General features: G+C 46.1%; 1 protein-coding gene across 6 annotated transcripts in view; it reads left to right on the top strand.

Annotated features, from left to right (window-relative positions):
- The first annotated feature begins 10,140 nt into the window (after positions 1-10,140).
- Positions 10,141-24,143, top strand: part of LOC144721958 (membrane progestin receptor gamma-B-like) — a 30,387-nt gene continuing 16,384 nt past the window's right edge. For 4 of the 6 annotated variants that reach the window (XR_013586002.1, XR_013586003.1, XM_078599939.1 and 1 more), the window contains exons 1-4: positions 10,141-10,266; positions 17,570-17,610; positions 18,964-19,040; positions 21,508-21,613. Coding sequence is in view for 4 of the 6 variants with exons in the window: in XM_078599939.1 (XP_078456065.1) it covers positions 21,563-21,613 (51 nt within the window). In the remaining 2 variants the exon portion in view is untranslated. Of the gene's footprint in view, positions 10,362-17,569; positions 17,611-18,963; positions 19,041-21,507; positions 21,614-24,143 lie in introns of all 6 variants that reach the window. The other 2 variants (XM_078599940.1, XM_078599941.1) reach the window with 2 other exon arrangements.

A 24,143-nucleotide genomic window follows, 5' to 3' on the forward strand; every position in this document is an offset into this window, starting at 1 on the left:
GGACGTATAAACACACAAAAATTTATATGGTAAGATCGCCACAATAAATGCTGCTTGCGTTGTGGCCGAAACGTCGTGAGAATTTTATTATGTTTTATTTTTATTATTTTATAATTTCCCTTCTACGAAATATGTGTATTACTAACATGGTAATTGTAGGATGCTGCATTGGTGTAATGATGAGTGCACTGGACCAGCAATAGAGAGCTCGTCGGTTGAATTCGATCTCTGGCGCGGCAGGCGAAACAATGGATGTGTCTTAAATCACCCCGCCGCTTTCCACCGAGCAGTGTAAGTAAGTAAGTACGCCGCAGTTCGTCGGTAAGCAAGTTTCACGTGGTCGGGTAAAGTGTGCGTGCTCACACCCCTTTCACGACGTCTGGCCAATGTTGAAGAGTAGGCCAAATTCAGCCAGCAGTGGAGCGAGCACGACATTGCAGGGCTGCGCCACTGAATGGCACGATGCAAGCTTGACAGCGTGTGCGTGCTCGGATAAACATTCAAAATTGCCCACGGTTAAAATTACTGACCGTTTACTGAATTGTGTCTAATATGGTAATTGTGTTGTGCCCATGCCGATGTCAATCCACTGCCGAATGAGGGCCTCCCCCCAGAGTTTGTTAGTCATGGGAGTTGATTGACCATACTTGACCATGCTGGTCAGTGCGAGATAACCAAGGTAATGACTTTGTGTACAATTAATTGGGCTCTGCGTGTGATCCATTAAACAAATTAAAATGTGGATTAGCAAAATATAATACGGGCATTCGCTAGGGTCATTTGTTGCCCCAAATCATTCCACTTTACATTTCACCATCTGCTCGGGGTTAGAGAGAGACATCTTGCGCATCGTGTTGAATGCTGCTCAGCCCTCTCTACCCAACTCGTGTTTGTTATCTCATTGTTTATTGATTTCGTCTTGATGTTTTGCTCATGTGGTCGAGACTAATGACGGAGTGGCAGCCAAAAGAGAGAACGACGACCCGATAGGGTGTCGACCACGAAAGTTGGATCTCGTTGGGGTGAGCGAGATTCATCTTTTCATCGCAAGGCCATGCGATTGTGACTGCTTTGGCGGATGGATTGATCATGGCTGTTGATTTATTCACGATGATCTGCTATTTATGTTGATATGGCTGTCCTGTACATCATCTTGATATGCTTTTAGTAGTTACACGCTGTATAAAAGGTAAACGTGCAGCCCTGCAATTCCTTGCGCATGCCACTGCTGGCGACAGGGCCTCCTGTAGAGGGAGATTATCTCGCCTACGCTTCCATACCGTATATGTATATTCAAAGTATTAGTAAATTATGACAGATGAGCATACTGTGGTTATGAACACATTTTTGAAGTCACAGCGATCAATGAGATGGTGTGTTGATAGATGTGCATAAACACCCTACGATCCCAGCATTATTGCATCTTTTTTTAACACCATATCCAATTAAAGCAATTGATAATTAAAGAGATAAATTGGGCACAAAGACTTGAAACTCCCTGCAGAAAAAAAGAGTTTAATATAGAACAAAGGCAGTGTTCTTACCCGCAGGGTGTTTAAATACATGTATGGTGCAATTAAGGCTTAGTTGGCAGATGTAATGCATACATTAACTCGTGATTGATGCTGACTGTGAGACAAAGTAAAATATAATCACTTATACACAACACGAATGTTTAAATTTTTTTTTATAAAGTTGAAGATGTATTGGACACCAGCATAGCAACGCAGTTGCATGACAATGATTGTGAATATATTTTCCATTGCATTTTCGGAAATGTATTGGTATAACCAAGCCGCAAGATTAATCATATGCAGGAATAATTCTGTACATTCGTAAATTAATGGCATTCGGTCTCATGCTCATCACGTGTGCATTCCTTCAGTTGCCGTATTGATAATCTGATGGGTGGTGAGTGATGAAAGACTTCAGCGTACGAGCAGATGCAGTGGCTTCCTCATCACAGAGCAGCCCCCACTCAGCTCAGCCACTGCATTCCCGGGCCACGGAGATCTCATGAATCACAAAACAATCACACATACTCACGGATATATTAGCAGCACTCTGGTCGGTGTCACCACATCATCATTATCTTTAGCCATGGTCAATCCACTGCTGGACGAAGGCTTGCCCAAGCCTCATTTCTCTATAACAGCCTTTTGTGTTGAGTTTGTTGTCCTTCCAACGCACCTCCGATTAGCATGGTTGGCGACGTACGGTGCGAAAGAAGTTCAACATGCACGCCGATCCCGTGCTGTAATATTCCCCTCGGACGCGTCCCATTTTTTGGCTGGCACTTTATTATTTATTATTGATCATCGACCGTATTTCCTTGTAATGACGCGTCCGATACCGAAACCCGCTTACTTTGATCGTTTAGCACCGTTTACCACCTCGTTTGTAAGGTGTGCAAAATTATGTAAGGACCATGTAACTCGTTCTCTGCATTATTGATGTTTTTGTCTTTTGTTTCCGTTGCTGTGTTTACGCGCCACGGATCTTTCTTGTAAAATATGCAGGAAACTGGCTATACGAGTTCATCCGTGTAATGCATCAAATACATTGAAATAAACGCATACAGTTCCGTACATTTGTACGAGGTCATACGGGTAATTGAGCACACAAAAGCTATTAACAGTAATAACCCAAGAATTCCTGCATTGCGACGTTTGGCCAATTCCATTGGTGAGTGTTTAGTTTGGCGAAAGAAACCAGACGACCCAGAGAAAATCCAAGCATTTGAGGAGGGGGGAAGGATGCTTTTCTTCAAACCAGAAAATTGTAGAAACTTTGAATTAAGCGGATGAAGCTGTCTTCACTGGCGTTCCTCAAAATGATGCAAATATTCAAAGGTAATACCGCACGCAGTTACAGTAACTCATCACATTAAATTTCGATTTAAAGCTTTCGTGACTGCAGGGATTCATCTTCTTGGTTTTTTCGGTAAAGTCACGTAGAAGGGAAGTAATAAAATAATAAAAATAAAACATAATAAAATGAAACAATTCTCACGACGTTTCGGCCACAACGCAAGCAGCCGTCCTCAGGTGAAGAATGAGACACTTCAAGCTAGGAACTTACATATAAGCTGGGTTGGGGGTGGTAGAAGAGCGCCTTAACAAAAAGAATGTGCATATCAAGATGAGTTTAGCATATACATGGGAAATGCGCAGGGGGCGGGGGGGCTTCAAAGTCATACCATGCCCACGCACTATGCAGGATCAAGAGCACCAAAGGGGGGTGCAGGGATTAGCATTAACAAAGGAAAGGAATGCCAATGATATGTAGCTGCAGTAACCAAACAACACCGTAGAAAACTAAGGTATAAACTACATACAAAGACTAAAATATAAACTGCATAGCACCATCAGTATACCTACCATACTCCACAATAAGCTGAGCCACCAACGGCAAGCAATACATTACAATACTACGTCGTAAAAGTTTTATAATATGCTTCCATCTAAACTTTACTCTCCTACATCAACCGAGCATATACCGTACTATATACTGCCATAGACAAACCCAACACTAAATTATATACTGTATTGCAATAAACTACATTTCAACATAACACTATGTATTATTCTACCCACCCTAATGTGTATCAAAATGGTTTATTACGTCCTTCCAATGATTGCTAAGCCAGAATCCATCTTCTCGATTAAAATTGTCTCTGTGTTTGTATATGTGGATCGCCTCATGAACGAATCTCTCATGATAGCCAGGTGGCTTGCAGATAACCTCTGTCTTGGAGAAGTCAATGTCATGTGAGCCCACTGAGTTGTAACAGTGATCTGCCACGGCTGAGGTGTTTGTCCTACCGTGTTTCAGGTCAGCTTTATGTTCACGGATGCGGTCCGAGACATGTCGTTTGGTTTGTCCAATGTAACTGCTACCACAGAGGCAACTTAGTTTGTAGACACCAGGGTGCTGTATGTCTGGAACCACATATTTTACAGACGGTACCAGATCACGGATTTTATGTACTGTGTTGAATCGGACCTGGATCTTGTGTTTAATCAGGATTTTGGAGATCTTTTTTGTGACCCCAGCAATGTAAGGTAAGGTGATGGTCTTGAAAGGCTCATGTTGAGGAGCCTTTCAAGACCATCACCTTACCTTACATTGCTGGGGTCACAAAAAAGATCTCCAAAATCCTGATTAAACACAAGATCCAGGTCCGATTCAACACAGTACATAAAATCCGTGATCTGGTACCGTCTGTAAAAGATGTGGTTCCAGACATACAGCACCCTGGTGTCTACAAACTAAGTTGCCTCTGTGGTAGCAGTTACATTGGACAAACCAAACGACATGTCTCGGACCGCATCCGTGAACATAAAGCTGACCTGAAACACGGTAGGACAAACACCTCAGCCGTGGCAGATCACTGTTACAACTCAGTGGGCTCACATGACATTGACTTCTCCAAGACAGAGGTTATCTGCAAGCCACCTGGCTATCATGAGAGATTCGTTCATGAGGCGATCCACATATACAAACACAGAGACAATTTTAATCGAGAAGATGGATTCTGGCTTAGCAATCATTGGAAGGACGTAATAAACCATTTTGATACACATTAGGGTGGGTAGAATAATACATAGTGTTATGTTGAAATGTAGTTTATTGCAATACAGTATATAATTTAGTGTTGGGTTTGTCTATGGCAGTATATAGTACGGTATATGCTCGGTTGATGTAGGAGAGTAAAGTTTAGATGGAAGCATATTATAAAACTTTTACGACGTAGTATTGTAATGTATTGCTTGCCGTTGGTGGCTCAGCTTATTGTGGAGTATGGTAGGTATACTGATGGTGCTATGCAGTTTATATTTTAGTCTTTGTATGTAGTTTATACCTTAGTTTTCTACGGTGTTGTTTGGTTACTGCAGCTACATATCATTGGCATTCCTTTCCTTTGTTAATGCTAATCCCTGCACCCCCCTTTGGTGCTCTTGATCCTGCATAGTGCGTGGGCATGGTATGACTTTGAAGCCCCCCCGCCCCCTGCGCATTTCCCATGTATATGCTAAACTCATCTTGATATGCACATTTTTTTTGTTAAGGCGCTCTTCTACCACCCCCAACCCAGCTTATATGTAAGTTCCTAGCTTGAAGTGTCTCATTCTTCACCTGAGGACGGCTGCTTGCGTTGTGGCCGAAACGTCGTGAGAATTGTTTCATTTTATTATGTTTTATTTTTATTATTTTATTACTTCCCTTCTACGTGACTTTACCGAAAAAACCAAGAAGATCATCACATTAAGTCACTTAAAGCTACGTTGACTCATTAACCCTCCCCCACTTTGCGCAAGAGCGCCGAAGCGTGGTCACCACATCTACGCCTCTATATAAGGAACGAAACAGGTGGACATCTCCACAAATCTGGCTGTCGCCTGATGAAGCTAGTTATAATGATTGGCGAAACGTCGTACTCAGATTGTAAATGTTGTGGCTCTCCAACACACCGGTGTGCTGTACTAGTGACGAATTGGCCACGTTCTGTTTACGTGACAACCCTTACTAGTTGGCTGTGTCGGGTGGTGGTGGGTTTTGACGACACATTTGTATATTTACACGATCTAACCCAAAAAAAAACCTCTTATGGATTTCGTAACTCTCAAAAGCTCCGCACAGACACAGTCGTACAATCCATTACGTTACTACCATCCTTTTGGCCATCTTAAAGCCCAAGCATATCGCACCCAGTATTCCCACACAAAGTATTTACCAGGCTCAACCCCGCTAAAATGTATGCTTTTTTTCTAGTTAGCCTTTACCAGCATATACAAGGGAAACACAGAGCACTGCCGATCATGTATATCCCGATCAATGCTTATTTTAGTTGAGGCCAACTCTTCTTCCCCCAACAAATAAACCATTCATTGAGAGAGTGTTTCTTCTTCTTGGTTCTTCCGGTAAAGTAACGTAGAAGGGAAATAATAAAATAATAAAAATAAAACGTAATAAAATACAATTTTCACGACGTTTCGGCCACAACGCAAGCAGCCGTGCTCAGGTGAAGGTGTTTCTTCTTCTTTTGAACACAACAACACATTTGCATGGGATCCGCAAAACACGAAAGACAACCAACTGTGTCGTAGAACACGTTCCTTCGGAGTGGACAGGTAGGAACTTGGTTGGACAGCGCATTCGTGCACGACAGACAGACAAATAATCCCTGGTGGGGAGTGTGGAACCTGTTGTTCCTACCTGTGTACAAGATAACTTGACTTGAGGTAGCCAGGCAGCCAGCCAGGTAGCCAGCCCCCTTAACTATCGGCCCCTCCCCCTTGCTTAAGCACCTCCCCTTACCCCCCCCCCCCTCCCTTAGGCCCCTCCCCTGGCCACCCCCCCATATCCTCAGGCCCCTCCCCTGACCCCCCTTCCCTTAGGCCCCTCCCCTGGCCACCCCCCATATCCTTAGGCCCCTCCCCTGATCCCCCCTCCCTTAGGCCCCTCCTCTGATCCCCCCCTCAGGCCCCTCTCCTGACTCCCCCCTTCCTTAGGCCCCTCCCCTGACCTCCTCTCTTAGGCACCTCCCCTCTCCGTACCCGGCAGTAAGTCTTCACCAATCAAAGAGCTGTTTGTGAGGTCTCCACCAATCAAAGAGCTGTGTGTATTATATATTTATTTATGCACGACAGACAGACAGACAGTCAGACAGACAGCTAAATAATCCGTGGTGGGCAGTGTGGAACATTGTTCCTCCCTGTATTATTTAATTTCTCCTGTATACCGCGTGTGTGTGTGTACACCCTCTGAAACAATATACCCACTGCGGTGGCTTGGCTGGAATGTTTCATTTGCTAGGCGCGCTAAGTTCCACCGCCCGTGTGAACGATTAGGGGTCAGGTCAAGTTGTCAAGTTCACGGGTCAAGTGGAAGCAGCGGTGGCAGGGGCAGCGGTGGCAGGGGCTGAAGCGACAGGGGCTGAAGCGGCAGGGGTTGAAGTGACAGTGGTTGAAGTGACAGGGGCTGAAGTGACAGGGGCTGAAGTGACAGGGGCTGAAGCGGCAGGGGCTGAAGTGGCAGGGGTTGAAGTGACAGGGGCTGAAGTGACAGGGGCTGAAGTGGCAGGGGTTGAAGTGACAGGGGCTGAAGTGACAGGGGCTGAAGTGGCAGGGGCTGAAGTGACAGGGGCTGAAGTGACAGGGGCTGAAGTGACAGGGGCTGAAGTGACAGGGCTTGAAGTGACAGGGGCTGAAGTGACAGGGGCTGAAGTGACAGGGGCTGAAGTGGCAGGGGCTGAAGTGACAGGGGCTGAAGTGACAGGGGCTGAAGTGACAGGGGTTGAAGTGACAGGGGTTGAAGTGACAGGGCTTGAAGTGACAGGGGCTGAAGTGGCAGGGGCTGAAGTGACAGGGGCTGAAGTGGCAGGGGCTGAAGTGACAGGGGCTGAAGTGACTAGGGCTGAAGTGGCAGGGGTTGAAGTGACAGGGGCTGAAGTGACAGGGGCTGACGTGACAGGGGCTGAAGTGACAGGGGCTGAAGTGACAGGGGCTGAAGTGGCAGGGGTTGAAGTGACAGGGGCTGAAGTGACAGGGGCTGAAGTGACAGGGGTTGAAGTGACAGGGCTTGAAGTGACAGGGGCTGAAGTGACAGGGGTTGAAGTGACAGGGGCTGAAGTGACAGGGGCTGAAGTGACAGGGGTTGAAGTGACAGGGGCTGAAGTGACAGGGGCTGAAGTGACAGGGGCTGAAGTGACAGGGGTTGAAGTGACAGGGGCTGAAGTGACAGGGGTTGAAGTGACAGGGGCTGAAGTGACAGGGGCTGAAGTGACAGGGCTTGAAGTGACAGGGGCTGAAGTGACAGGGCTTGAAGTGACAGGGGCTGAAGTGACAGGGGCTGAAGTGGCAGGGGCTGAAGTGACAGGGCTTGAAGTGACAGGGGCTGAAGTGACAGGGCTTGAAGTGACAGGGGTTGAAGTGACAGGGGCTGAAGTGACAGGGGCTGAAGTGACAGGGCTTGAAGTGACAGGGGCTGAAGTGACAGGGGCTGAAGTGACAGGGGCTGAAGTGACAGGGCTTGAAGTGACAGGGGCTGAAGTGACAGGGGCTGAAGCGACAGGGGTTGAAGTGACAGGGGTTGAAGTGACAGGGGTTGAAGTGACAGGGGTTGAAGTGACAGGGGCTGAAGTGACAGGGGCTGAAGTGACAGGGATTGAAGTGACAGGGGCTGAAGCGGCAAGGGCAGCAGTGACAGGGGTTGAAGTGACAGGGGTTGAAGTGACAGGGGTTGAAGTGACAGGGGTTGAAGTGACAGGGGCTGAAGCGGCAAGGGCAGCAGTGACAGGGGTTGAAGTGACAGGGGTTGAAGTGACAGGGGCTGAAGTGACAGGGGTTGAAGTGACAGGGGTTGAAGTGACAGGGGCTGAAGTGACAGGGGTTGAAGTGACAGGGGTTGAAGTGACAGGGGCTGAAGCGGCTAGGGCAGCAGTGACAGGGGTTGAAGTGACAGGGGTTGAAGTGACAGGGGCTGAAGTGACAGGGGTTGAAGTGACAGGGGTTGAAGTGACAGGGGCTGAAGTGACAGGGGTTGAAGCGACAGGGGTTGAAGTGACAGGGGCTGAAGTGACAGGGGCTGAAGTGACAGGGGCTGAAGCGGCAAGGGCAGCAGTGACAGGGGTTGAAGTGACAGGGGTTGAAGCGACAGGGGTTGAAGTGACAGGGGCTGAAGTGACAGGGGCTGAAGTGACAGGGGTTGAAGTGACAGGGGCTGAAGTGACAGGGGTTGAAGTGACAGGGGCTGAAGTGACAGGGGTTGAAGTGACAGGGGCTGAAGTGACAGGAGTTGAAGTGGCAGGGGTTGAAGTGACAGGGGTTGAAGTGACAGGGGTTGAAGTGACAGGGGCTGAAGCGGCAAGGGCAGCAGTGACAGGGGTTGAAGTGACAGGGGTTGAAGTGACAGGGGTTGAAGTGACAGGGGTTGAAGTGACAGGGGTTGAAGTGACAGGTGCTGAAGTGACAGGGGTTGAAGCGACAGGGGTTGAAGTGACAGGGGCTGAAGTGACAGGGGCTGAAGTGACAGGGGCTGAAGCGGCAAGGGCAGCAGTGACAGGGGTTGAAGTGACAGGGGTTGAAGCGACATGGGTTGAAGTGACAGGGGCTGAAGTGACAGGGGCTGAAGTGACAGGGGCTGAAGTGACAGGGGTTGAAGTGACAGGGGCTGAAGTGACAGGGGTTGAAGTGACAGGGGCTGAAGTGACAGGGGTTGAAGTGACAGGGGTTGAAGTGACAGGGGTTGAAGTGACAGGGGTTGAAGTGACAGGGGCTGAAGCGGCAAGGGCAGCAGTGACAGGGGCTGAAGTGACAGGGGCTGAAGTGACAGGGGTTGAAGTGACAGGGGCTGAAGTGACAGGGGTTGAAGTGACAGGGGCTGAAGTGACAGGGGTTGAAGTGACAGGGGCTGAAGTGACAGGGGTTGAAGTGACAGGGGTTGAAGTGACAGGGGTTGAAGTGACAGGGGTTGAAGTGACAGGGGCTGAAGCGGCAAGGGCAGCAGTGACAGGGGCTGAAGTGACAGGGGCTGAAGTGACAGGGGTTGAAGTGACAGGGGCTGAAGTGACAGGGGTTGAAGTGACAGGGGCTGAAGTGACAGGGGTTGAAGTGACAGGGGCTGAAGTGACAGGGGTTGAAGTGACAGGGGTTGAAGTGACAGGGGTTGAAGTGACAGGGGTTGAAGTGACAGGGGCTGAAGCGGCAAGGGCAGCAGTGACAGGGGCTGAAGTGACAGGGGCTGAAGTGACAGGGGTTGAAGTGACAGGGGCTGAAGTGACAGGGGTTGAAGTGACAGGGGCTGAAGTGACAGGGGTTGAAGTGACAGGGGCTGAAGTGACAGGGGTTGAAGTGACAGGGGTTGAAGTGACAGGGGTTGAAGTGACAGGGGCTGAAGCGGCAAGGGCAGCAGTGACAGGGGCTGAAGTGACAGGGGTTGATGTGACAGGGGTTGAAGTGACAGGGGCTGAAGTGACAGGGGCTGAAGTGACAGGGGCTGAAGTGACAGGGGCAGTAGCGGCAGGGGCTGAAGCAGCACACGGCGGTGGAATCTCCTCCACCCGCACGCGTTGTGTGTGCTCCCCTCTCTCGCCTCTCTCGCGAGGGGCCACGCCTCGGCGGTGCCGCTCCGATTGGGCGACGGCCCCGCGTCTGGGGGAGGTCCCCGCCACCAACTCCGCGGCTCGCTTCGCGGACGCCCCCCGGACTGGCGCGAGGAAGTTGCGAGCGAGGCGAGGAGGATGGGGAAGGGAGTTTTGTTGAAGTAAGAAAGTAAGAACTCCTTTGCCACGGAGTTAAGCGAGAGGGCTCTTGCCACACGGGTGTGTGTGTGTTGGGGGGAGGGTGGAAGAAACGGAGGTAAGCGGAGAGAAGGGCTGAGCCCTCGGGACTTGAGCAGAGTCTCGACGTTTCGTCTTATTGCCCTCTGCCTTTGCAAGTTTGTTTGGAGCCTTCTCACCACAACCCCCCCCCCAAACGCGCATCTTTTTGCTTCTTCAATGTGGGGCGGCTTAGGGGAGAGAGAGGCGTGCGATGATGATGTTGCGTGCGATGATGATGATGATGCGTGCGATGATGATGATGGTGCGTGCGATGATGATGATGGTGCGTGCGATGATGATGATGGTGCGTGCGATGATGTTGTTGCGTGCGATGATGATGATGTTTCGTGCATGCGAGACACGCGATGCTGGCTTTTGCTGGCTTGTGTAAAAACCCAGCATCGGAGTTGTGGACAAGTTCACCGGTTTTCTCGTCTCGCGTTTCTTACCGTGCAGAATTCGTTGTTTTGGTTTGCGTGTGTGTGTTTGTGTTATCTTGCGCCTTGGGTCTTGATTCGGGAGAAAGCGGCTGTTGTATAAAGAAGGGTGAGCAGACCCACGCGGGCATTGATTGAAGGAGCTGTTGGCGGTGTACAGCCAAAGACCGTGGATGACTGCGGGATGATATAAAACACGCGGTGTTTGAGGTTCATGTTCTAATTTGTGGCACGAATTATCCCGTTTCAGGCCAGTTTCTTGGTTATTTTGCACGGGATATCCGTGGCGTTACAGAGGTAACCACGAACGGAAGACGGGGGGAAGTCAAATATTGCAGATAACGGACGACCATGGCCCTTAGAGGAGGAATGTTAAACAAATAAGAAGTGAAGGTTGCTTGGAGCTTCCAGCTGGTGTGTTGTGTGATTTGTTACGCTGCAACTTCAACTGTTTTAATTCAAGTTCAAGTGCTTTCACTGCCGACGCACTGCGTGCCACCTACAAAAGGTTCACCACGAGTGCTTTTTGCCAACTTTTTACCTCCGTGTCTTTTGTTTTCACGAGCAGGAGAGATTAAAAACAAACACAGTTATGTAATTCTAGATTTGAAGCTTTCGTGACCGCAAGGATTCATATTCTTAGGTTTTTTCGGTAAAGTCACGTAGGTAAAACATTAAAATTAATAAAAAATAAAATAAAAATCACGACGTTTCGGAGGCAACAGTAAATTTACTTGATACAGCTGTCGTGGCTGTGACGGTTCCACCTGAAGACTGAAGCTTGTGTTGCCTGCGAAACGTCGTGATTTTTATGTTATTTTACTTTTATTAATTTTAATGTTTTACCTACGTGACTTTACCGAAAACACCTAAGAATATGAACAGTTATGTAACTTTGTAAAAGAGCGAAAACGGAAATCTACAGATGGTTGGCGTTTACATCGCTTGTAGACGTTGTGCGCAATTGGTTTTCTTATCTTCAGTGGACGTTTGTGAATGTTTCTCTGCGATACAATCTGGGTTTTTTTTCATTGTTTTATTACAAGTGACATCTGCGTAGTGTGCCATATATAATAGGCGAATCTTTTCGGCAGTGGCACTTTCTGTTTCGCACAGACAGCCGCGTCCTCTACAGGATTCGTCGCGTGTTATGGAAACGTCGCTATCACATGTCACCCCCCCCAACCCCCTTATTACATATTTGTTATTTTAATCCCACTGTTTGACAAATGTGTTGAGGTTTTATGTTATTTGTACTCGGCGACCACTGCCAACGCAGCAGCAGCCGAATAGTTTTGTGGAGTGTAGGATTTTTTTTGGCAAGCATACTGTACGCCTTTGCAGTACAGTTTCCAGGAGGCATACATCACATAATTGTTCACGTATATTTTTTTTTTAAACAGACGCCGTTGACATTGCACATTTACTTAACACATATTTTAAGGAACAGATTTTTTTTAAATTAAACGTGTGTGTACATTTTACACGCGGCGTCCCTAAGACCTGGCATGCAGCGCAAGTCAAATGTGTGCGTGGCCGTCTGCGAAGACAACACCACCACCACAATGAGGGCTCAATGCGTGGGTGTCCAGCTGGAGACAAATGTGCTTGGAATCTTATTTGCAGCCGCACAAATGTTAATCCCTGTTCCTTCACCGTTCATGGCATTGGACTGTAAACTGAAAGAAAAAAAGACCGTCTCGGAAGATGTGCTTTTTTTTAGACACCATCGACACAAGACATATCACTGCCAAGTTATGCTTATAAAAGGTCCTCGCTTTTCCCCTTGTAAACTCTGTGAGAGTTATGCGCGGGTGAAATAGTGGGATTCTTCTAAATGCGCGGACGAAAATGGACACGACAAATGGCTATGTGCGGAAGCATTCAAATAGTCCAAAGATGCCGTTTTTGTGTTGCCCATGAGAAAGGGGTGACGTGTCCCCCTTTTTATGTTGTATGATATCCGTACATGTATTGAGTTGCATTGAAGAGTGGCAAATAACATATATTTTATCGGCAAACATTTCTCCCTGTGTGTACCGATGGGGTCCCAAGGCCGAGGCATGTAGCCATTCATTGGCAAATTGGCACGGTTTGGGTTGCAGTTCGATTCAATCATTAATTATTTATTTGCCTAATTTTACAATCGTTTTAATCGGAATCGTGTCTCTTTTGTTCCATTTTGTCGACACGGTTGTTTTCTCCATCATCATAATCATCGTCGTCGTCAGAATCGGCCACGATCTATCCACTCTTCGCTTATGTCCTTGCCAAGTCATCACCATCTCCCACGGTTTTGAGATGTAGAGTCCATCTAGCTTCCGCACACGAGCTGATTTCATGACTCCATCTCCACGTTGGGGCGTATATTCTCGGACATGCAACAAATTGCATACTTTGTAAGGATACAATCATATGCATAATTTGTATACGTGTATTGTGAGCGTAAGGGCGGTATCTTAAGCGACGGATCAATTCGTTTAATGCGTTTTTAAATCACGGTTGCTGAGCCTAAGCCCAAGAGCCTATAATGCAAGATGGCTCGCAACAGAGATAACCAACGATAGCCCAACAGATAAGGGCTAATGTGTTTCTTGGATCAAGTCACGGTTATAGGAATGTGGGAAAATAGACGATGGGCAGAAGAACCAAAGTCAAACAGTGCATGGACAGGGGGAGTGCGAGAATTGTGGGGTACTGCAATATGGTAGTTGCCCCCCTTCATGGGTTAGATTAGAGGAAACGGCAAATTCGATACGAGTCCTTGACATTTCACGACTGTTCAGGGGGTCACACGAGAGACCGTGGTGCCGCTGGTTTAAAGGTGCCGTATGGAGCCACTTTATGTGTATGGAGCCACTTTATGTGCATGGAGATACTCGCTGGGCTCGTGCGGTTTGTGTGGCAGAGGTTGTAGCGTGGGTTCTCACGACTGTGCTCCACTGCTCTCCGATGCAATTTCTGTTGTGTTGTTCAGCAATACGTCCAACGTTTAATAATAATTTGCACTTATCCGGCAAGAGTATGATGTACCGGTGACGCTTTTGTACGTTATCCGGTCCCCCTATTCCCGGAGTGAGAGCTGTGTCCGTAAACTTGATGGTAAATCAAGTTGTTCACTCACTATTTGTGTTGGACTCCGCCAAGGGTGCATCTTGTCTCCACTCCTGTTTGTGATTTTCATGGAAAGGCTATCAAGGCGCAGCCTAGGTATGCAGAGTATCCTGTGCAGGGGCATGGAGGTGGTATTGCTGCTTCTTGCAGATGACATTATCCTCTTTGCCTCATCAGTCTATCAGTCTGTAATCTCCAACATGGACTTGAACGGTTTGATGCCGAGTGTGAAGCTTCTGGGATGAGGCACAGCACCTCCAAATCTGAGGTCATGGTTCACTCCCGGGAGACGGTGGATTGTTCTCTCCAGGTAAGGGGGGAACAACTGCTTTTAGTGGAGGAGTTTAAGTACCTCGAGGTCTCTTTCGCGAGTGATGGTAAGTGGGAGCGGGAGATCGGCCGGCAGATCGGTGCAGTGTCCGCAGTGTTGCGGGCACTATACCATTCCGTGGTCGTGAAGCGGGAGCTGAGTTCTCGAACAAAGCTCTCGGTGTACTGGTCGATCTACATTCGCACCCTCACCTATGGCCATGAGCTTTGGGTAATGACCGAAAGGATGACATCACGGATACAAGGGGCCAAAATGAGGTTTCTCCGCAGGGTTGGCGGGCTCACCACTCTCCGTAATTGGGCAAGGAGCTCTGTAATCCGGGAGAGCCTCAGAGTCGAGCCGCTGCTCTTCCGGATCGAGAGGAGCAAGTTGAAGTGATTCAGGCACCTGGTAAAGATGCCCCCCAGTAGACTCCCCCTGGAACGCTACCGGGCATGTCCCACTGGGCAAAGGCCCCGGGGCCGGCCTAAGACACGCTGGTGAGACGATGTCGCTCGGCTGGCTTGGGTACTCCTGGGAATTCCCCAGGAAGAGCTGGAGTCTGTCGCCTGGCCAAGGGAGGTCTGGACCGCCCTACTCAACACGCTGCCGCCGCGACCCTCTCGAGGACAATGCCCGTAACATAACGTCTGCATAAGTTGTTATGTCCAGTTCAAAAGGTGGGATTCTACTTAATGTGTGGACAAAATTGGCACGACAAATGGACTCGTGCAGAAGCATTTACGTCTCAAAGTGTATTTATTTGCATGTGTAAAAAGGGGAGGGAGGGGGGGGAAGATGTAAATGATGCTGGGATCTACAGTTCCTGAAGTAGCTCCTCGCACGTGGAGGGAAGCGTCCGACAGCATGCCAAGCAACACGCAATACAACCCGACAAACACATCGGAGAGGGTTAACACATTCCTGCGGAGGGAGCTGGTAGGAACGTTGGGTTGCTCGGTCAATGGCCAGGGTCAACGGCGGCGTGGTGTATTACCCAAATATGGCCGACTGTGAGGGCGGGCACAAGCCGGCGTGAGTAGGTTAAACGTTGAGTTTCATAAGGGCACCACGGGGTGACCAGCCCCTCCCCACCCAGCCCCACCCCCCACCCAGCCGCTCTCTCCCCACCCAGCCCCTCCCCACCCTCCCCGCTCCACCCAGCCCCACCCCTCCCATTTTTGGATGCACGACGGACGGACACAATAATCCCCTGTGGGTTGGTGTAACCAGGAGGTTCCTACCAGTATAAGAGCTGTTTTAGAGCCATTCCGACCTCGAGATGCAAGTCTAATTTGGATTTTAAGATTAAAAGTAAAGTAATTTGTGTTGTTGTCCCAGTGTGAAGCAGCTACGAGGGCAGCGTAGCAATCGTGACCTTTATATTGAGGCCACCGAATCTAGGTGTCCCATTTCGCCTGATTGTGTTGTGCACACATGCCGTGGTTTTTTCTCTCGCCATGCGTGGATTGTGTTCATTTGGAATACAAAACCATACTTAAAACAAATCCCTAATTGAATGTAATGACGTGTGTGTGTGCGTGTGAACACGTTTCTATACCGGCTGGAGAGCTGGACAACTGCCACGCATTTTGGCGAGCCTGCTATTGTAGTTTTTACGAGAGCCAGTGTATATATATAGAGAGAGAAAACAATGAAAATGCCACTACAGCCTTGCGGATTTCACAGCAATAGTGGTAGCTGATACGCGTCCGACACTAGAATCGCGACGCGTCTGAGATTTTGATGGATGTTTAAATGTCGGAGATCATCGTTGGGCAAAAGGGTGTGTCTTCTCTTGTGCGGTGTAGGCTTGCTTGCTCATTACAGTGCCATGACAGATCCATCTCCACTGTACAGCCTCGCTTTGTGGCTGACACGCCACGGCTTGTCTGACTATGTTGGGCCCTGCAATTACGCAAATGTACTCATTTGAGGTTGAATACGAGGTCTCGCTTGTTTGTGGGGCTTTTTCCACACTCAGCGATCGTTTTCATGGTGAAAATGACACATGCAAATCGTGCCCGTCAAACAACAGTTCCCAGGTTTTACCACGTTCGTTCAATGTGTGCGTGTTGTAATCGTCTAAGCCGGAAAATGCAGCAACCACTTTAACGGATAAAAAAAACACATGTATCTACTGTACTTGCATCGAGAGCTCTTCCTTTGCAGAAGTGTACATTTTCCAATACAGCAGTGGAAGAAGTTAAAAAGCAATATTTTATTTCAGCCGGAACAGCCCAGAACACAGTGAAGGCAATTGTTTTGGCACGAAGCCATGTCCACCTTGCCTTGTTTTATTCTCATGATCCTGTGGTGTGTGCAAAAAAAAAATTGCCTCACGCAAAGTAATCGTCTGCACTTATATAGGATTATTGACTGGCATACCTTGTTGTCGAGGAGTAGTCCCTTATGCTAATAATCCCTATATCAATCCAGCCTCGTGGCATTCTGGAAAATATCAAGTGGAAGATTTTAACCCTGGGTGTCCCTTAATGTGGGGTAATAATATAAATAAAGTAACAAACAAATATACAGCCTCGGATTTGCCCCCCAAAATCGAACAGTTTCTGGAAGTGCAAACTTTGCGACTGAAGAAAGAGTCATGCATAATACAATAATTGTATTGTGTTCATTGCTCACACAGTATGTATTATAACTGACTACTTTGTCACATAACGAGGTCAAAACTGAGACATTAGTGTTGGAGAGATTTAAGTTTTTGGTGATGTCAACGTCTCTGAACACAGGGACTAATTCAACACCAAAGCTAAACTTGCGCTGGGGCTTGAACACAGGTCCTGGCGTCACACCGTGGCATGAGAGCATTAGTATAATCCTCTCCCTTACCACAAATGTACAGTGTTGATCAGGCCATACAGCATGAACATTGTGCACAAACTGAACTTCTTTTGTGCGCCCGAAACGCTTCACGTCGGCACGAAAAGGGGACATGGCCTTGCAAATGCTCGGGGAATTAATGAGATTAAATGTGAACTTTCCCCTTTTGGCATCTCCATAATATCTGTGCGTTGTCGTGGAAGTGGGGACAGAGGGAACGCAGTGTACCATTCACATGACATTCCGCAGCCTGGCAAGCCAAGGGTGGCAGTGCGAGAGAGACCCACTTTTGTTACCCGGGGAGTGAGCGAGACCAGACAATGTCCCTACTTCTTGTGTGCTGAATAATAATAAGCAGCCAGTGGCTATGGGCACAAAAAGGGAATTGCTGCGCATTAACAATCGTGTTATATAATCACTGCCCCCCCCCATGAGGGTAGGTTGCACAAAGGGTTGTTGGCTTATTATTTTTGTGACTTGCCTCCCTAAATGCGAGGGGAGAAAAGGCGTTTGGTTAATGTGTTTTTGTTGTTGTTGTTGCAGTTATTGTTTTAAAAAGGAACATTCTTCATTGCCTTTTGAAGGTGAGTTGTGCACCGTGGAAATATACATATTGTGAGTATCAGAAACTCTGCGACTATTTGCGTGGGTGGATGTCAAAGGCATGGTGACCACCGTTTCTCGCCCAGCGAATTGGTGAATTTGTAATTTTTATTGTTTCCCATTCTTTGCTTCTTTAAATCATGGTTGTTGAGCATGGGGCCAAAATTCCCCAAAACACCAAGTGACCAGCAACAAACAGCACTATCAAAAGGTTTAAAACATTCTTTAAATTAATCAAAGTTATACGATTTTGGGTAAAAAAAAGAGTTTATTTCATAGAGTTATGTTCACTCCATTAGTTTAAAAAGTAACTTTAGCGTGTGGTCTACATAAAAATTGCATGAATCATCAATATATTATCGCGGGTGGAATTCAATGGCTATACTGTCTCTTAAAAATACTCACTGTATGTAGCTCCCTGTCATGAAGATGTCCTACTATTTTGTGGAGATTCTCAAAGTGCGGTTGCACTTAAATATTACTAGAGCCCCTCTTATCTGCTGGGATGTGAAGGACAAACATGGCAGATCCTATTATCCGTGATGTTAACAGTGTATTTACTCCACTTACCCTTGAGGGGAGGGAAAAAATCGTGAATTATAGAAGACATTTTCTGCACTCATTCCTCTTTATCCGTGGAAAAATGTGCAGATAATTGGAAGCTGTTCAGCAAAGTAGGATGCGGAAAACTCATGGCTAATTACAGATACCAATAGGAAGAAGACAGCCGTGGATAGTAGGAAAATAGGAGTCACGGCTAATACGGGTCATGGATTAAAGTTCAGCAATGACAATCTAAAACGAGGTTCGTAAATTGTTCAATTGCATACCATTGTGAGTGATTCATCAATCTTGACTGATGAATTGTTGCACCGTTGCATTGCTGGCGTATGGTCACGAGCACACGCGGTAGGTCAGGCACATCACGGGGTTGTAGCCCAGCTCCATTTGGTAGCAATCGCAGCGCAGGTTCATGCCCCCTCCCCCCACACACACCCACGGCCCCATCTTGTCACCACGATTCCAGAGCCAGATTAAGAACCGTCTTGAGCAACATCCATCAAGAGCAGATTAACCATCGAGTGAAACGGCTGCTCCTGGGCCAACGCTCGGGGGACACGGGGATGTTTTTGGAGAGCGGCGTCACAACAGGCGAGTGAGGGTCACGAAATATTTTATCTGGCTTGGAGCCTAGTGTGCCGTGAATGTTCACCTGCTCATGTAGCTCCAGTGAGAGAGATTCGAGGAAAATGTGTAGCTTCATTTCAGAGAAGTATAGCCATGTTTACGTATCTCCCATTAACCTTCTGTTTTTTTTATCTGTTTCATACCAGTTTGCTGGGACAATGTGAGCAGTTGGAGAAGATTGCCAAAGATGGAAAGAATCTGTCGTGGACATCAACACTCAGCTGTGAGGATGACACTAGATAGGCAGAATTTCACGCTGCTTGTAACAGCACTGCATACGATGCACTTTGCATCGAACTTAAGACATTATTGCAGCATTGTCAAGGCCATGAGATCATTGGTGTCATGGCTTTCTTCCTTTCGCCAGATGCTTTAGTTATAAACATGATGTTTGACTTTCAAGATCTGCTCACTCGTGCAATACCCCACTATTGCCTTCTTGCCACATACTGTTACAAAGTTTCAAGTTGCTTGCCACAATCCTTGCATGATTTTCCTAACCTGCCCTGCATCCATCTGCAGCAATTAAAATCGATTCTTAACATTCACAATCGATACGTTGAATAGTGCATTTGAGAATCGATGGTTTATGAATTAAAAAAAATTGTATTTATTTTACATCGCTAATTATCTGCTAATGTTAGATTCCGGATTTCACGGCAAACAAAACTCCAAACGAGCAGAGATAGGAAAAAGGAATTCATTGTTGAAAACAGTTGCAACGCAAAGAGTGCAAAAAGTGGCGATCCAATGATTTGGGACTCAAAGTTGTCTAAATGCTAGCTGTGGCTGTGTGCAGTATTGGGAAATCTGGCCACAGCCCGACACGTGGAAGTTGTTTTTTTTACTTCCTCCCCACACTCCTTTATATCACAACGTTGCAAACCGTGTCATACAAGAAGAGAAGAATAAACTTTCATTATGGACTCTTACAGTGAGCAGTGAACCACCATGTGTCAGAGAACAGCCATGGAAAATGAGAGCACATAACTCGTACATGAGAATTGCCTCTCAAGCAACAATAGGGACGCACTTTTTATATCGGCAAAACAATGATTTAAAGCTTTCGTGACTGCAGGGATTCATCTTCTTGGTTCTTTCGGTAAAGTCACGTAGAAGGGAAATAATAAAATAATAAAAATAAAACATCATAAAATACAATTCTCACGACGTTACGGCCACAACGCAAGCAGCCGTCCTCAGGTGAAGACTAAAAATCTGCTTAGCTTTTGAGATCGAATGATTCCCATGCAATTTGGGTAATTTGGTCAAAGGAAGTTATTTATACCAAGATTAAACGACAGTGCACAGGGATGGATTAACCCGGGGGATTTAGGAGCTGTAGCCCAGGGTCTCGGATTTTTAGGGCCCCAAAAAATCCATCTTGCTTCGTAATGGCCGAAATGCAATACGAGAGCACGATTATAAATCCTGCAGCGTTATCTGGTAAACAGAGCCATAACATAATCTTTGAGTATTATTGTCCGTTATGTTTTACCAACAATCGTTTTGTTCAATATGTCGCATCCTTTTAAACTGCCGCAAAACTAGGATTGAACCAACCAAGGTAAATAATAATTATGCAGGGTTTGGCATCGGGCCTGAACGGTGGTGAAACAGCAAAGGAAATTAATATACAAACAAGGCCCCCCCCCGCCACCTGAAAAGAAAAACAATAGCCATGGCCCCCCCATCAAACTTAATCCAGCCCTAACTGTATGCAACACAGATCTGTAGTTAATGAATATTTATAGTTGACAAGCGATACAAAGCGGACACTCAATCAGTGTGGAACATGCGCCAACTCGATTTGTTATCGAGCCTAAGGGTGACCAGCAGGCAGGGCCCATCTGTGCAGGTTTGTGCCAAACTGAGACAACGTCACAATCAATTACCTGCGGTGCACTCCTGCATAAATCATAATTCACACCAACTCGGGTGACTGGAATTATATCTATTTTTTATATCCGATGAGAGATAACGTACTTATTACGTGCTTCATTTTTATTTTTAAAGCTCGCAGATTTAAAACGATTTAAGTGTAGGCGAAGTTTATTTGAAATGCAGTAATGAGTTAAGTGAAAGGTATTATGAAATGTTCAGTTAATTTCAATAACATGTCCGCACTGCTCTGCTAAGTTATCTGTCGTTATTGTACATTTGAAAATAAATGTCTTTATTTAAACCAGCGTGGATTTCGGGTCACTGCGGTGGCCAGATGCTAACTCCCTCGCCTGGTATGCAGGAGTAGATGGGTTCGATCCTGACCCTGATGCTTGTATATTTGGAGTTTGCGTGTTCTCCCAATGGTTGTGTGAATTTTTCTCTGGGTCCTCCGGTTTCTTTCCCTCCACATTTAGAAACATGCATTTAGAACATTTTGCTGCTATGAATGTCTATATGATAAGCCACTTCTTTGAGCTATAATTTGTGGCCAAAGCAGTTCTAAAAAAAGAGCTACATAGCTCAGTGGGCCTTACCTGGTAAAATAAAAAAATATATATTTTTAAATAGATATATACATACTTACTGAGACGTGCAGATGTGAGTATAATCAAACCCAATAAGGCTATGCAATGTTTAACCACCAATAGCGTTCCAAAAAAAAAAAAACTCGCTGCCAAGCAGAGGGGAATGTTTGTTTGCTACTTGTGCATATATGTAAATACGAGGGAAATGTTTTGGCCCAGGGATGTGACGAGTAAAGTCCTTCAGCGTCAGTAGTGGAAGACACGGACCGACAGCATGTTAAGCCTCAGACTACCTCGTCTACTTTCCAGCCACCAAGTCCCTAAGGTGCGTGCGTAGAAGGGCATCCGTGCCCTTTGAATCATTCACACGGACACATGCATGTACACGTGCAGCCCTTTGTCAAGCCAACAGCTGTGTGTGAGGGCTCTTCCTGCGCAATGCGGTCCGTAGGAGTTGTTTGACATTGCTTAGCACTTCGCTCGTCCGCTGCGGGGTTGATGAAGCTTGATCGAACAGCCAACGAGAACATCAATAGACAGCGCCTGATCCTCATTTACAATCGGGTGAGAGCGCTTTAAGGTGACGTCCCTTCTTTTGCAAAATTAGAACCGGGCTTGAAAGCTAATGGCGATGTGGTTTGAGCAAAAGAACGGAATGGAAAATTCAGCAATGACTTTCGCAACATATTCTGCGGATTTCTTTTAAGACGCGCACTCCCCTACCCATCGCCTGTATCTTAAATCAAAAGAGAGTGATGCATCTTATGATGTGGTATGTGTGTGGATTCATACAACTTTATTGACAGCGTTGGGTCCTACTTTCCGGAGCGTCATAGAATCCAGAGAATATGGTGATAATTATTATTTCGTGTAAGGTAATGCAAGGAGATTTAAACAAACACACATGTATTTTAACAAATGCAAATGATGGAGTGCAAAATAGACATTGCTGATGATTATCAGCAGTGTCTGATAATTGCTGATAATTATATAATCACAGAGCAAAACAAATTGCCATGTGCATAGGAATCGCACTGTAAAATATAATAACGAAATAAAATTGTTATGCATTTAAGCAAAATGCAATAAAGTCTACTCGCGAGAAAGTTTCCTGTTTTTATCAGCTCCGACTGTAAAAGTTTTCTTTAAACATTGCCAATCAGTGATTCAAGTCTGTGAAATGAAAATTGCTAGAGATGGTGGAGACGATACGAATGCATTCCAGAATAAAATAAAACATGCGACATTTGAAGTGACACATGCAATAGAGATGTATTGGCACGAATGATCACACTGCCAAGATTAGACGCTCGAGATGGCCTTTGTAAATTGGGACCATTCTGATAAAACTGGAATGAATGGTCACCTTTGTTCAGTGCAGTGCCATACCCTGCCAACATTGTGCGATTGACTCAATTATGGAACGTGATCTAGTTTAAAGCGGAGGGGGTGGGTGGTGGCGTGGACAAACTCAGAGACATATGGGTGGGGGCCACGTGGCACAGTCAATGTTAAACCAAACTTTTATCAGAATCAGAGCATTTATTTATCCTGGAGAAATCCGGTAAGTTATGAAGCTCTTTTCCACAGATGCCCAGTAGGGGCGGGTCAGAAAGTTACAACAACAACAATACAAAAACACGATAATGGAAAGGATAGGAAAGGTAAGCAACCATTGTAACCTCGTTTGCCAGTAGCAAAATATGATAATTTGATTTTTACCTTTTTATCTGGCAACAAAACTGACACCTTTTTTTACCAGGAGTCATGTTTACATTGGCCACAATGCCTACAGTCGGAATGCAAACAAAAAACGTCATCTGGTCCGACACCATGTGAGACTCGGCTCTAAGAAAAGCTGTCTCGGGTGTGGATCAATCAATTTCAAGGACTGCATACATTATCTGAGTTGTGTTTTTTGTTTGCATTCCGACCGCAGGCATTGTGGCCAATGCAAACATGACTCCTTGTAAAAAAAAGTGTCACTTTTGTTGCCAGATAAAAAGGTAAAAATCAAATTATCAAAGGTAAGCAAGTCACTAAAAATGAATAAGTACAACTAAAGTATATAAGTATAAATTGCACAAGTACATGAATTCCTGTCGATTTTTCAACACTACATGCAAGTTTTGAACAAATATTAAACTAAACAAAATGAGTAAAGGATGTCAAGCAGTGGACCGTCGGCCCTCCAGCTTTGCAATCCAACCCCCCCACCCACCCAATGCTACAGGGCTGATTTGACTTCCACTTTACATAATTTGGAAAGACCCATGCTCTTAAAAAAGGAGATAAATATCTACAGATAAAACGTATTTGGCAGACTAATTTGTTGCTCCGTATTTGTGATGATTTATATTGCTTAAAAAATATATATATATGTGTAGATTCATATTCTTAGGTTTTTTCGGTAAAGTCACGTAGGTAGAACATTAAAATGCAGCATTTGTTATGTAGGCTAGGCGTAGTCACAAACCGCACCTCTCCATAACAAAGGCTCAGTCATTTGTTATGCAGTCTATTCTTAGTCTTAAGCCTCACCTTACCATATTAATAAAAAGTGTGCCGTTCCTGGCCCTTCCCCCCTCAACCATTATATATACGGAGTGGTATCTCTTGTAATCTCTCATTTACTTGATACAGCTGTCGGGCTGTGACGGTTCCACCTGAAGACGGAGGCTTGTGTTGCCTCTGAAACGTCGTGATTTTTATTTTACTTTTATTAATTTAAATTTTTTACCTACGTGACTTTACCGAAAAAACCTAAGAATATGAATCCTTGCAGTCACGAAAGCTTCAAATCTAGAATTATTTGTGTAGAGTTAATGTTATTTGTTACACGGATGATGATTCCG

This window comes from Lampetra planeri, chromosome 13, assembly GCF_965212315.1.
Source record: "Lampetra planeri chromosome 13, kcLamPlan1.2.h2, whole genome shotgun sequence".
Taxonomy (NCBI): domain Eukaryota; kingdom Metazoa; phylum Chordata; class Hyperoartia; order Petromyzontiformes; family Petromyzontidae; genus Lampetra; species Lampetra planeri.